Source organism: Cladophialophora yegresii, assembly GCF_000585515.1.
Source record: "Cladophialophora yegresii CBS 114405 chromosome Unknown aczIN-supercont1.1, whole genome shotgun sequence".
Classification (NCBI taxonomy): domain Eukaryota; kingdom Fungi; phylum Ascomycota; class Eurotiomycetes; order Chaetothyriales; family Herpotrichiellaceae; genus Cladophialophora; species Cladophialophora yegresii.
The window spans coordinates 4,048,327-4,062,912 of NW_006913045.1; the positions used below are offsets into that span (position 1 = coordinate 4,048,327).

The following is a 14,586-nucleotide window of genomic DNA, read 5'->3' on the forward strand; positions in this document are numbered from 1 at the left end:
AGGGTCAGGTCAGGGATCAGGACGAAGGACAATGACACGGGATCGGGATTGTTACCATAGACGTATCTTCATACACACACACACACACACACACAGACAGTACGTGCCTAGGTAGGTACTTTCTGTATCACATGTCGCATACGACAAGTCCTCACACAAGGCATTGCATAATCACTACCCGTGGACATAATTATCGCGTGTCGTATAACACGTAACCGTAACTATTGCGCCTGGTATGTAGAACACCCGACAACGCCATACCCCCTGTACACAGCACATAATTAGGGTTAGGGTACAGCCCATAAGACAACTACTGGTATTCGTGCAATCCGAGATCAAGGTCCGAAGTTACATATCCGATCCTTCTGGACTCGGAGCTTGTGCTTTAGTTATGCTATGCGCTAGTGTCTGTTGGTGTACAGTACGCTGTGGGTTCTGCCGAGTGTGTATCCCTCCACCGCACACCACCGCCGCGTTTGAGAGTACGGGTACTGTACTTGTGAAAGAGAGTTTGCGCCTTACTCTAGCCTACCGCAGCTAACCTAGCAGCTACAGTAGCTGACCTACACATAGGTAGCTAAAGTTCGGACGGTCGATTTCCAACCAAGTCAGACTTTGTGCGTGTGGCGTATGGGTGGCCGCTGCCTCTTGAAGCTTACAGGCTGATGGAGAAGAGCCCGACCATGCAGGTCTCGGACATACACTGATGATCGCGTATCGAGAAATTCGTAGGACGTTACGAATACATATCACCAGGAAATACCTGTCGCCCAACGTTGCTCATTCCACTTCAGATTAGGCATGGGCGGGATCTCTCATCAAACGTATCGTCGTACGGAGTACATATCAAGTCAGAATGCTCCGTTAAGCCAGAGCACATTCCCACCAGCTCGCTTCGCCAAGCGTGACCGGGTCAGAGCCCGAAATTCACCACCATTAGGTTTCTCTCGGCCATGACTTCCATCCAGTCGACGTCCAAACTCTGGCCCGTGTTCATGAACCGCTCGTTCTGTTTCTCATAAACCGCCGCTAGAGCCTTTCGAGTGGCCGTAGTGTTTCGCCCAATGCTGTCCTTCTCCAGCGCCCGAAGCAAATCCAGGGCGCTCATCCTTTGCGCGCCGTCCGTGGCAACAAAGCCCGCCATGAAAAGTGGAAAGACCAAATACCGACAGTCCGAGCGATCCTCTGCGAGCGCCTTCCGCGTCATCTGCAGGATTTGGTTCGACGCCACGGCAATCTCGGTGTCGTAGTCCGGTGACGTTTCGAGGCGCTGGCCCGGCCACATCGAAGCGTGGGAGTAGATGATGCAGGCTCGATAGAGCGTGGCGGCGTGTTCGTACACCTGTCTTGGACGGGGCCGGAGTTCGTCGACCTTCAGGTTGATCATGACCACCGCTTGCGTGACCCACAACTGACGCAATGATTCCTGTAACTCAAAAATACGACTTTGCCGGATCCTGATCGCTTGCTCTTTCCGGCTGGCATCCGCACCGCTAAACGCGCTATCATGTCGAAACTCATGGGCGAGGAGAGCAAGCCGCATCGCAAGAATGGTAACCTCAAAATCAAGCTGCAAAATGGTTGGCAAAACGTCCACCTCGTCGGCATAAACAACGCTCGAACCGTCAAGGCCAAGGGGGTATAAATGGAAACTAGGAGGTGGTATCAGATCGTTGTTCAGCATGGAGCCGACGTATTCGCCACTTCCGGCTCCGCTGAAAAGGGCGTCCAGATCGATGTTGCAAATCCACCAGACAACATATGGAAAGGGTTCGCCGCCGAAGACTTCGCGTCGGAGGAGCGAAATGCGAAGAAGGGTTGACAGATGTTGCGACCACAGATTGGTGTGTCCAGGCTCGGCGGCGGCGATCTGCTAGCGAGTTAGATTGAACGCATGGACTCGCAGTTGAGACTGACCTCGTAAACAAGCAGAAGAAAATGTGTTAGGAAAGCACCATCCGATGACAGGTCATCGGAACTCCTCAAAGTCGACTGTAGTGCAGGCAAAACTTGCTGATAATGTTGCAGAGCATCGAGCCTCTCTTTTCCCTCCTGTACGGCGACACTCAAGGCAGCGACCGCCATAATAGCATGGTGTAACTGTGGAAAAGGGTCAGCAGAGCTCCATAAGGAACAAGAAGCACGCACAGGTGGGAAGACGGCGGCCGCAGCTTCTAGAATATTGGCGCTTGACCGCACCATGCCGTCGCGCTGGTCCAGCTCGGCAGGGACAAGCTGCCTCCAGACCACCTGCCGGAATTGTCGAAGATATCTGGCTTCCTGGCCCACTCGACTCGATTCAGCCATCGCTTCGGGCACTTCGGTGATGACCGCTTCCTCCACGTCCTCGGTTTTGATGTTTTCGTGCTTTATTAGGGGAGATATCGGCGATCGAGCCCGGTTGGAGCTAAAAGTCCCGCGCCGTGTAACATCTTCAAATCTGGGTAACACGACGACGTTGGGGTCACCTGAGACCGGAATAGCTTCGACGACGGCTTCGCGACTCAAACTGCTTCCCTGCGATGTGGCGAGGGAGCCGCGCCGGATCGGTGATAACATCTCTCGTTTGATCTCGGGATCATCGTTATATTCGGGTAAATGTTGAAAGCTGCTTTGATTAACCACGACATGGTAAGTCCCAGGGCTGGACTTTTCTGCTTTCTTTTCTCGTTCTTCGTCTGTTGTTAAGCTAGCAAAAGGCGGAAGGTCGTCCAGTGGCGCAGATCCAGCGCTGTTCTCGGTCAGCGCTGGGGAGTTTGCTGTTGCTAAATGTCAATATTTACTTCGAATTAGCTGAGTAGGAGCGCCAACTCACGATCCCATATTGAACTTGCGACATTCGTCACATCTTGCATGCGCTCCACGACCCGTGGTGTATCATCTCGGAAGGCGTGGCGTGGGACGTAGTCGCAGTTGTGACCCAGCCGAGAACACTGACCACAAACAGGTCGCCCTTCGTCGCATTTCACCTTGCGCGTGCTTCCTCCCAGTCAACAGAATATCCCATGAGACGGGAGCGGGCAACTCACCGACAGGTCCAGCATCCGGTTCTTGATCGTGGAGGTAAACGGGAGCGTAGAGGAACGGACGGGCCACTGCGGCTGGAACTAGCCGAGGACGAATGGTCGTCTTTGGGCGCAATCACGGGCAAGCGCAGCGGCGGTCTCCTCGGTGCTTCCCCTCTCTTGTCGTCTTGCATTACCAATGTGATCGTGGTGCTCATGAGAAAAGACGTCGGGAAACACAGTCAAGGGACCAGCAGCCCGAAGAGCTCAAAGGCGCATGTCAGGGCGCATGCATTAGTGGCCTCAGCCCCAAGCGTCAAGGTCCCATGTGGCAACCGGGTATGGACAAAGTGTGGGCAGAGATTGGAGGATAGATAGGAAGGTCATAGATATTCCGAGTTCAATCAAATGCCACGCGACGGGGACTCAACAACCGCAGGAATCTTCAACGCAAGGAATTCAGGCTTCCAACCAGGCCGGTCTCGATGCTCGAGGAGGAGGAGAGAAATTTGAAAGTGGTTCAGAGAAGTGGAGGACGTTGGGAGAATGAAGAACTAACCGACACTCATGGTCTTCCAGAAACTCAATCAGGATAAGGCATCGCCGGATTAACGAGCTGGAGGCAAGCCCGATGTCATCGTGCGCGAAGCAAGAACAAGCCGGGCCCGAGGGATTGGAGTCCCGCAGCCAGGCAAAGGGGAGCTTCCGGCATCAAGGGGAAGATCCATCCGCAGCTAAGGGGAGTGGAAGAAATCTTGGGCTTTGCAGCATCCATGCAAGCCATGCAATCTTGTGTTGCGGCTACCGCTAGGGAAGGGACCATGGAAGTAAAGCATGGGTTGACCGACAGAGGAAAGGGTATGCGCGGCGACATGGGGGGACCAAGGGCAAAGGCTCCTCTCGAAAGCAGGGGCCTTCGACGGTGCAGGCGAGACTAGGAGGGTGCGCCAACACCCGGAACGGAAAATCAATTTAGCCGAGAAAAGCAGCGATTGGCCCTTTCAATGGCCGACCGGAGAACAAGCAGTTGCCCAGCTGCCTTCGTTCTGAGGCTTCTGGGGCCCTGCATGCCTCCTTCATCTTTCCATGACCAACTCGCTGCGTTAGATTCGTCAAGCGTCGGATTAGGGTCTCTGACCGCTTCCACTTTCTTTGGCGGTGCGCTCCATGGCCCACCACCACTGACGCGCTTAGAGCTGGTGGAAGTCCATGGCCTGTTCCGGAACTTCTGTTTTTCCGGAACATGCCCCTCTTTCGGCTGCGACCGGTGGAGCTGATCCTGCCGGGGTCCACGAGGAAGCCTCGACAATTCAATTCACGCACTTCTCAGTTCGCTCGACTCGAAACCTATGATAGTGACACTTCTATCTCACTCATGCCTCAGTCACACGAGTACCTTAGTGGCAGAAATTTCGAACATGATAATCACTCTCCTGCCTCTCCTGACCAGCTCGTCTATCGGTCGGGTACAATATCACAGTTAGAAATTTTAGCGCGACCCCAAACGACGACCTAGCTGAACACCCTGGCCTTTCGAGTTCGAGATTTAGGCTGTGGAGAGCCGGCTAAGACACAAGAAGAAGCCCGCACATCCCAAAACCAAGGGCAGTGGGTTCCTGGTCCGCGTGCGTGCAGATGCCGAGGGTGGAATTCAAACAGCCGTAAGGCCCCATCGCCACATGGCACAGGGATTCTTGCCCGGGATGATGGAAATGTGGTCAGAGCCAAAGTCTAAACACAGATTCCGCCATTATGGTGATCCCCAACTTTTTCCGTACGTAGAGGAATCTCACGCTATCATATCCTCGTATCTGTCGGCAGCTGAAACCGGGAAGACAAAAGCGCTCCCAGCGGTTTCGTTCATCCGTGGCCGTTTCCCCAGGCCTGAGTGTGCAGGGGTCTCAGAAACAATGGCCCGTGCGACCCTGGTCGGCAGCTCCAAGTATTACCCTCTCCACCGGGTGAATGGCGATCTACACATTCTGACAGGCTGCACATGGGGCCATGGAAAATTGCCATGCATCACAGTTCGGATTTGAGACCCGCGGCCCAGTACTCCGTACTGGGTGCACAATTGGGTGTCCCCTGAAGCCAGATCCCACTCAGAGATTCCGCTTACAAGCCTGGCAAGCTCGCTGGAGGTCTTCACGTAAAGGTCTCGACCGTTCTTCAGCGAGCCAGGGGTCGAGGATCGCCGCTAAGGCTGCCGGTTCTTGCATGCCTCGCTGAACCAGTGCCAGGGCAAGATCGACACGTGATATTCGAGTTCGTTCCGGCTGTCGCCAAGGCTCCTGCGGCCAGGCGAACACCGCCATGACCAGTGGCTGAAATGGCTCAAATTCCCGTCGGTCGCTCACCTCCGAAGTATCACTTGTGCGCAAAGGTGCTGCTGTGGCTAGTGCACTATCCACACCAACTGAGGCTCCTGAGGTATTTTGGTCCCCTGAACGATTAGCTCCAACATCAACTTCTTTGGTCGTTGATCCATTCACAACGAAAAATTTTGCACTCTTGTAGAGTGCGACATCCAGCGCATTTGATCGCACACTCTGTGCGTGTTTGACGATTCGGGTGGACAGGTCCAGAACATCCGCCGATGAATTGGGATGGGTTGACAAGATTTTGAACATGCACCAAACAATCGCGCAGACCGTGGCGTCAACAGCGGGTTGCTCACTATATTCATTCTGTCAGGGATAAGGTATACGCAAGAGTGGAGCTGTCTTACCGGTTCTTTCGTGGGCCGCCACTAGCCTCGTCAACGTCCATCGCATCCTGGTCCATCAGCTCCATCATCAGCTCATCAAGATAGGGCATCATTTCCGTTGTCAGGTCTAGATCCTTTCGCGCAACGGCGAAGTCGCCAAGTGCCCCAATGGCGTCGGGTCGGTACATGACATTAGTACGCTTCGCTTCACGGATTGCGATCTTCCGCATTTGCTGGCTGGTTTTGCTGTCGGCCCACAGCGATTGAGCTTGCTGTACAAACTTCGGATACACCTTGATGATTGCTTCTTTTCCATCCCACGTCTTTCCATCCAATGCCGATTGCATCAGCGGCCAGATAAGAGAGGCCTCTGTGTCAGAATACTTTTCCTGTACCTCCATGGAGGAGATAAGCTCGGCGACCGCGGAACAACATGCATGTCTAACGGGCCAAAGAGAAGATCCTATGTGCGTCGAGATCAAGCCCACAATCTCCGTCAGGTACAGGTTGATTGAGCGAGAGCCTCCAATGTTCTCTTTCCATGGGACGTCGAACCGATCTCGCACTTCTTCGTCTGTGTCGCGCCGCCCGATGAAAGCGAAAGGAAGAAAGACCGCTGCGGAGTTCATGAAGACATCGTTGGCAGCCTTGGAAATCGCCTGAACGATCTCGCCCGCGACCGCACGATGACTCAACTCTTGTGACTCGAAGTACAATTTCTGTGCATACTTGCTTGTTGCCTGAATTTCCTTCTCCGAAGTCAGGCGCATCAGGTATCCCAGAGAGGTACTGAAGGCAACGCTAATGGTAGCGTTGCGATCGAGTAGGTGCTTTCTGATCAGTTGAGCGAACTTGTCTGCGTATGGCCTAAAGGCGGTCGGGTGACGGACGACCAGGGTTGTCATTACCCTGCTCAGACCGACCTTGGACGGTAGCCCGATTGCAGCACGGAACGCGCCTGCGAGTCGTTGCATGGCATCTTCCATAGGTGTTACGCTAGCCTTCGGCTGCGAGGTCGGCTCGACTCCTTGCATAGCATTTGGGTCTTCGTTGGGTTCGAACTTCATAGTAATACTCTCCAAACAGTCCTCGATCGCTTCTGTGACTGGAGATGCATTGATACTCGAGACTCTCATCTTGTCCAGCTTCTCGGCCGTCAGGCCATATTTGTCTGCGTTCAGGTGCAGGTAGTTGATACCTTCATGTTCGAGAGAGCTCAGCGACAAAATGAGCGTCTCCAGTATTGTCGGTGCATAAGGCCCAAGGGATTTGGGAGGTGTCTTCTTGATCACCTCCAGCAACGTTACAATGGCATACTGTTGCACTTCCTTGGCTCCACCACTGTCCATTTGTTGCAGCAAAAACGGCATCGCGTGGTTCAGCATCGTTGTAGAACGTTTCGTGTTGCCCTCGCCAACCTCCAAGTTGCGTATCAGCATGCTCGTGAGAGTCCTGCACAGCTTCATAGCAGCTGCTCGGACGGTTTCCTTGACATCGTCCATGACTTTGAAGGCCACTTTCCAGATGTTATCCAGGTATTTCTCGAACTTCTCGACTTCTCGTCCTTGTACCAGATCAGATATCGCGGCGCAGCTAGCTTCGCGGGCTCGCCAGTCCTTGCCTGAGACCACGCTCTGCAGCAGATCCTCCATAATGAGATCAAAGTTTTCATTGATGACCGCGTTCGGATCTTTGACCAATGCACGCCAGATTTCGTTCATGGATCGCTGCACGTTGGGATTGGGGTCAAACCTGTATCGGTACAGCTTAGGGTAGAACCTTTTGTTTTCGGTCAAGTATGTGGAATCAGCCAGCACACTACCAAGCCCGAATCTTCCGAACGCTGCGCGGCTGTTCCAGATGGCGTTATTAGAAGCCAGATTCATGAAGCGATAAACGAGGCTGGGATCTCCCATCTCCGTGGCCAGGCTGACGATGTCCTTGTAAGTTGTGACGGACTGGCCATTCTCGGTGGGCAAAGCACCAGCCTCGAAGAGCTGGGTATCCTCGCTCACAGTTCCAGACATTTTGGCTTTGCTGCCAGTGAAGCTCTGCACCAGGTCCCTAACCAAGTCGTCCCGAAGCTGCTTGTCACCTTGCTCGTATACCAGACTCAGACCTCGTGAGCCTGTCTCTTGAACGATTTCGTCACGATCGTTCAGGAGCCTAGCAAACGCGGTCTGGCAGTCACGCAGTCTCGCTCGGACTCCTGGCAATTCGCCGCAGTATTGGATCAGACACAAAAGCCAGAGGGCGGCCGCCTTCTTGAGTGACGGTTTTGTGGTTTTACAGTCCTCGATGACCCTGTAGAGGATGTTTGCCAAGAGGCCGTCATTCACACTGGAACTGGAGACATCCACGTCAACATCAAGTTCTGTAATGGTAGACGAGGATCTGAATCCGGCGCATGCCACAGCAAGGGCCTCGCCCAATGTAAAGTGGAACTCTGCTCGCTTAACCTCGTAAAGACTTAGCAGCCGATCCAAGAATGATTTGAAGAGCGCACCATCGGCGTTCTTCGCATGCAATATTCCGAGCATCGGTCCTGCAGCCGAGATGGCGGTTTCGCTCTCTTTCTTCCCGTCGGAGATGAGATGATCCGCCAATGCTTCATCTTCTGATGCGAAGACACTGGGCGTGCATAGCGCGAATTGACGGAGGCACCTATAAGCGGTATCTTTGAGCGCTCGATCGGAGGACGTCTTGATTATATCGAGGACCATATGGAGGCAGTCCGAGCCCACGTCTTTGGAGATCTGGGGAGGAACTCTGAGCCCTTTTCTGGTGAAGCAAAAGCAACACCGCAGTAGATGGCCCTGCACCTTGACCGACTCCTCTCCAATAGCTGTCTTCCAGCGCCCAACCTGGTCAAACTCGGCTTTCGCAAGGGCTTCTGCATCGTGTTTCAACGAGGCAAGAATTCCAAAAATGCGAGCGGCCCGAAGTTGCAAGCCTGCATTTGCTGAAACGCGCTGAACGGCATCTAGGCCCACCGGACCAACTTCAGACAGGAGATTGTTCGGGGCCAGTGAGAGTATCTCCAAAGACAAGTCCAAACAATCCCCGGATGATTTCGAGACACCATGCATTGCAGCTTGAATCAACGGCAATAGCACGTCGTGGGCGTCCACGGTTTGGAGATAGACTCGGATCCGGTGCCGAGCATCTTTGTCGTTGTGCACCAATGCGTCGATGCTTTGTTTCCAATCTGCGGATTCTTCAGGCGCCAGTTTCGTATCACAGAGAGCTTCACAGACAAGGATATTCCGGCAAAATGCTACCGCAGTGGCTAACACGACGGGGTCATTGTAGTGGTCCATCGCGTCCCCTTTCCCGGCGAAAAATCTTTTCGCTAAAGCATCGAGTTTAGGAAATTCCATTTTCCTGCCGTGTGAAGATGAGGAGAGTCGCACGTTGGAGGAATGCCAATATGGATCCAAGCCTCTTGCTGCTTCTTCAGCTACTTCTCTTTTAATATCTGTCGAAGTCAGAGCTAGCACGTCGATAAAACGTGCACCCACGTCATGAAACGGGAAACATTTGTTGACAAATCGCACAGCTGGGTAGGTCGTGCTGTTGACAGTGGGATGGAAGTATATGGGGTCCTCCTGACCGGGTCTTGCGAGGACATTCCACAAGAGAAGGTCCCTCAGACGGGAGGTCACGGACGAGTCCTCGCGGAATGAAGTTGGGAGAGCATTCATAATCCGACCGATTGATTCTTCGATACTCGATCTGATATCGCGTGTCGTGTCGCAACGAAGACTCGTGAACAGCCATGTAATCAAATCCAGCGTCCGGGCGTCATTAGTTGATTCGGTCTTCAACGCGGCCAAGGATCCGATGCTCTCATATGCCTTCGAGCGCAACTCAATCTCTGCAGGTGAGGACTGCTCGCTACTCATGACTGGCCAGCCCTGCATCTCAATGTATTCTTTAAGCAAGTCCTGAATGCGAATGTTGATGTCACCAGCAAGATGATGCCCGCCAACCCTCACCGTCCATGCAAGATACGAGAACAATGCAGCTCGCAACTTTGAGGCCTCCAGGCCTGTATTGCCCACGTTCATAAGCTGCGCTTGCACCATTTTCATAATCTCGTCGGTGCGACTGGTTGAGGCCTGACTCTTGCACAACAGTGCCAAGATTTTCGTTCGAAGTTTCGGCCTCGACCGTTGATACAGTGCAAAGAGCGCATCGACTGTGTGTTCAGATTCGAGGTCAAAAGTGCATTGCTTGAACATCAGGTCGGAGGTATTCGACGCCGAGGCGTTGGCGTCGACGGAAAGTATCACGGCGGGAACAAGGCGTTGCGCGTCGCTGAAGAGAGCTGTGAATAGAAAGTTGGCGATGGGAAGGATGATTTCCGACCGGCGTTTATGGTTCTTTTCCAGGATTGGTTGGAAATCCCCATCGAGGGTTTGCGCTGTTGTAGCGTCTTTGGGATCATAGAGTAGGAAATCGCATAGCCGAGAGACGAGAAGATCTGTCTGTGTAGTCGAAAGACAAAAGGACTCCTTCAAGGCTAGATCTTCCTTGCTACTTCGCTGGGGGACTTTCCATTTTCGAAGCACATCGAGAAGGAAATCGAATGCAATGGCCCACATCTTCCGATCGGTGGCGTCGTAGCTTGCGATCCTTGGGACGGCGAATTGCAAGACGCCAGGTAGTGTCTCGATGGCCTGGCCTGTCTCCAACCTCGGAAGACCTTGCTCAATGAAGATGAGGCAGAATCGTCGAACGAAAGCATTCTCATTCTCGCGGAATGTTTTGACGAGTGTACCCACGGGGAGTTTGATGCTCGAGTTGATCTTGAGGCGTTGGCTGACATACTGGCAGATCTTGATTGTGAGGTTACGGTTCCTCTCTGTCGGAGAGGCAAGCTTGAGAAGGAGGGCCGGTAAGAATTTGTTTAAAATCTCCTCCAATTTCTCATCTGTCGCGGCGGAGGCGATGCGTAGTTCGAGTTTGGAGATGAGAGTGTATTCCCGCTCAAAGTCGGGAGGCGTTTGTTGGGTTGCCATGATCGGTTTCAGTGTATTGATCTCCGTATTTCCATCGCCGCCAGTCTTTCGAAGGTAGCTCTGGATAGAGAGGCTCCCCGATAGCAGTCCAGATTCTGAGCTTCAATCTGCTACGGAGAGTGAGAGAAGCCAATGAATGAGTGAAGCAGAAAGTGATCGAGCTGTCACCTTAAAGCCACGCCGCTGTAGAATTTTAGAATTTATAAACACATTTATACTTCGAAAATGAGGCACCAAATTCGTCGTCAGCGATTCTGAACCCCAAGTGTTCTATGATTCTAATAAAGTCTATCACCTTTGCCACGTCTTCGAGTGAAGCCTTCGGGAGCCTGGCAAGGCTGGTCAGAGCGGCAACAGCGCCAAGAACGAGTCTGATTGGCTTGGAGGCATTCATGAAGCATATGCAAGGCTGGGGGTTACCACGTTCTGTGTGATGTGCGACAGGGCTGGCCCATGTCCTCGACATGTTCGATTTCCGGACTACGCCACGGGATGGGCCCAGGTCTGCATGCGAAAAGAAGCCATGCATATATGCAAGTAGTAATAGGGTATGTCACAACTTGATTTCGGGCCAGTCTCAAGGAGTTTGAAACAATATCACCCGCCGAACCGCAGCGTCAACACATAGGTCGGTCGAGTCCTTTCAAAGACAGGGCAAACAATCGAAGGCTTTTCGAAGAGCTCTTGTTGATAAAAAGTGGTAATCTTTCTACGCCTTGTCGGTGTACATTCCTCCCACGTGAAATGCTCGCTGGCCCACGACTTCCTCAGCCTAGCCGGTGGCCATGGCAGGTCGCCTCATCGTAGTTCGCTCGTTCCTCTGCGAGGTCTACTCTGCAAAAACTGTGCAGCATCCTCGTTGGGACCATCATACGAGTCTTGACCACCAAGTCACCTTAAAAAACCGCATTTCCATCATGACACCACTCCAAGCGATTATCTCAGTCTCCTTGCTTCTCTCTCGGACTCGAGCAAGCATAGAATGTCATCGACTTTGACTGTATCAGAGCACACCCTGTCAGTAATCTCCCTGCGAATCCCCGTTGCTTATGTTTCTGCTCTTTTGGATATTGCATACCTGGTCCCTTGACGTTTCGGATAATGCTTCGGCTCGTGTCGTCCATAAACTCGACTCGGACTTGCGTTACACCACCTCGCGAACCTACAAATATAGCATGTGGTTAGCGCGCAGTTCATGGAGTTCAGTGCTCTACAATATCTGAAGGCGCATTTTCCATACCTGTTCGGCCGAGCACTCTGGTGACTTTGACGAGCTTGACGGGAACTTTGCCTGCCGCATCCATCTTGGCTGATTGGGAAGGGTGTTTCGGGAAGAAAGCGAGAACGATGGACTGGGAGATGCGCGCTGGCTTGATCGATTGTCGTGCTGGTGTTGCGGCGAAGTTGTCAAGCACAGGCTCGCAATTGCGGTTGTGGGCACAAACTTGCCAAGATTTTCACACGGATAAACTCCGGAGTAAATTTTCCGACAACCATTGACTCAATTGACGTGGGGGCTCGAGATTGATGTTAGAATGCTAGAGGTAGGTGGACAGGCTCCTGTGACTCTTGAATATAGATACGGACAGACGTGCATAGAATTTTCAAGATCATTCTGCGCTCTGAGTTTTATATCCTTGGAGTCAATCCCTTGGACCTGTGGCGTCCATCAAGTTCTTTCATTGTGTTGGCTGTGTCCAGGCTCAAAAACGGGCTAATTACCATTTGAGGACGCAGAGTAATTTGAAAGGAACCAGTTCTGAGACATCGACGAGGGAGACGAGGGTAGCCGTCTAATTCACCTTGCACAGACCATCGAACTCTCAAGATGGATCTGGTCAACCATCTCTCCGACCGACTGCTTTTTGCGGTCCCCAAAAAAGGACGACTCCAGTCGGCGACGCTCGACCTCCTCTCGGGCTCCGATATACAATTCCGGCGCGAAAACCGCCTCGACATAGCACTGGTGAAGAACCTTCCGCTGGCACTCATTTTCCTTCCAGCAGCAGACATCCCCACCTTCGTAGGCGAAGGTCGCGTCGATCTGGGGATCACAGGCCGCGACCAAGTCGCCGAGCATGACGCGCATCTAGTGCTCGGCGAAGCATCCGGCGTCGAGGAGATCATGGATTTAGGCTTCGGAGCATGCAAACTACAGGTGCAGGTCCCGGAGAAGGGACCGATCCAAGACGTCAAGGATCTAGTCGGTAAGAACATTGTCACCAGCTTCACGGGCCTCGCAGAAGATTACTTTGCGCGGCTGGAAGGCATGGGATCACGAAAAGAGAGCATCAACGGCACAGCCTCGCCAATTCCAAAGTTAAAAACGAAGATTAAATTCGTGGGCGGTAGCGTTGAAGCTGCATGCGCACTAGGTGTGGCCGACGGGATCGTTGACCTCGTCGAGTCCGGCGAAACCATGCGCGCCGCGGGGCTTAAAGCCATCGACACAGTCGTCGCCTCCACCGCTGTACTCATTAAATCCAAATCAGTCAGCAACGAACAACTCGTCGACAAGATCGCCGCCCGGATACGTGGCGTAATCACCGCGCAGAAGTATGTCCTGTGCCAGTATAACGTGCCGAGAGGGAAGTTAGGCGACGCATCGAAGATCACTCCTGGCAAGAGGGCGCCGACGGTGACGGCGCTGGAGGAGCCGGACTGGGTGGCAGTGAGTTCGATGGTGGAGAAGAGTAAGATCGCAACAGTTATGGATGAGTTGACAGGAGTTGGAGCGACGGATATCTTGGTGTTGGACATTGCGAATTCGAGAACAGGGTGAGCATGGATATGAGTACGAGGTCGTCGCTTTGATAGAGGCTCAGGGTACCAGATAAGTGCTGAGCTGAGCAGATTGTAGCAGCAAAGATGTCTGCCTAATCAGGCATAAATCTTGAAGGATACGTCGGGATGCATCACCACAAACCACAGTATCGATGCATAGACTTTGTAGAAGCGAACAAAAACGGCTTAGAATACGCGTATCACATAGGTAGATTCTATGGTTATTTGAGGTTCTTGGAAAGAGGCTTGGGTCCAGGTTCCGCGTAAACACCTCCAGCCGCCCGCCCAGAGCCTACTCCGCCCACATCCGATCCGAGACAAAGGACATTTCGGTAACTTGGGTGCCTGAGCGGTCCGAACATCCCCAACTCTGTCCGGTAGGCTATCGTGACATATAAACCCCTCAACCATCTGACTGAGTCGGTGGTAAGAGCACGATTATGTACTTCTTTGATGAACGAGCGGACCCTACGACAAGATCCCCCTGACATCACATATCACGCATTCTAGTTGACTAAGCCAACGACTCCGCTTCCCTCTTAGATGCTATCTATCGTGGCCGACGACACGACATTGCTCCATCTCATTTGAGATCTTTGAAGGCCGCCATATCGTCAACAGTGGCCTACGCCGATCTCCAGCTCAGGCACAAAAAGACTTTGTCTTTGGAAACATCACGACTTCTTGAAACAGAGAATCTTGTGCTCTGCGATCAGCATGTCGACCAAAAAAGGTCCTCCGAGCATCGCCGAAGGATCTCCCATCCCCGAGCCCCTTCTTAGCCGACTCATTGTGGCTCCAGTCCTCTTCGTATCATTTCTGATATCGCTGGTTCTCATTGACCGCCAGACCTACGGGACGGTCTTCGGCAAATCCGGCAGCAAAGATGGCTACTATCACTCTCACCAGAAGAAGCTGGCCAGACGGGAAATGGACGATGCTTTCCAGATGAGAAGCAAGGTCATTGCTGTGATGGTTTTGGTGGTTGCAGTGACTCTGGCTTTGTTTGCTTGGACGGTAGAGTCGATATGGCAGGTTTGGAGAGGAGGCACATCGCTGCCGTGAC

General features: G+C 52.8%; 5 protein-coding genes across 5 annotated transcripts; 2 read left to right on the plus strand and 3 right to left on the minus strand.

Moving 5' to 3' along the window:
- Nucleotides 1-913: 913 nt before the first annotated feature.
- A1O7_01450 (uncharacterized protein) lies at nt 914-3,223 on the minus strand (the record flags this gene model as incomplete). The annotated part of the gene is made up of 5 exons (XM_007755487.1): nt 914-1,870; nt 1,918-2,100; nt 2,149-2,759; nt 2,816-2,979; nt 3,030-3,223. The coding sequence occupies 5 exons, from the start codon at nt 3,221-3,223 to the stop codon at nt 914-916; spliced, it is 2,109 nt and encodes a 702-aa protein (XP_007753677.1).
- Nucleotides 3,224-5,729: 2,506 nt separating this feature from the next.
- A1O7_01451 (uncharacterized protein) lies at nt 5,730-10,736 on the minus strand (the record flags this gene model as incomplete). Its single annotated transcript, XM_007755488.1, has 1 exon — nt 5,730-10,736. One exon carries the CDS (start codon nt 10,734-10,736, stop codon nt 5,730-5,732), a length of 5,007 nt encoding a protein of 1,668 aa, XP_007753678.1.
- A 936-nt stretch (nt 10,737-11,672) lies between these two features.
- A1O7_01452 (40S ribosomal protein S28) lies at nt 11,673-12,040 on the minus strand (the record flags this gene model as incomplete). The annotated part of the gene is made up of 3 exons (XM_007755489.1): nt 11,673-11,734; nt 11,815-11,898; nt 11,977-12,040. 3 exons carry the CDS (start codon nt 12,038-12,040, stop codon nt 11,673-11,675), a joined length of 210 nt encoding a protein of 69 aa, XP_007753679.1.
- A 524-nt stretch (nt 12,041-12,564) lies between these two features.
- A1O7_01453 (ATP phosphoribosyltransferase) lies at nt 12,565-13,518 on the plus strand (the record flags this gene model as incomplete). The annotated part of the gene is made up of 1 exon (XM_007755490.1): nt 12,565-13,518. One exon carries the CDS (start codon nt 12,565-12,567, stop codon nt 13,516-13,518), a length of 954 nt encoding a protein of 317 aa, XP_007753680.1.
- A 719-nt stretch (nt 13,519-14,237) lies between these two features.
- A1O7_01454 (uncharacterized protein) lies at nt 14,238-14,585 on the plus strand (the record flags this gene model as incomplete). Its single annotated transcript, XM_007755491.1, has 1 exon — nt 14,238-14,585. One exon carries the CDS (start codon nt 14,238-14,240, stop codon nt 14,583-14,585), a length of 348 nt encoding a protein of 115 aa, XP_007753681.1.
- Nucleotide 14,586: the final 1 nt, after the last annotated feature.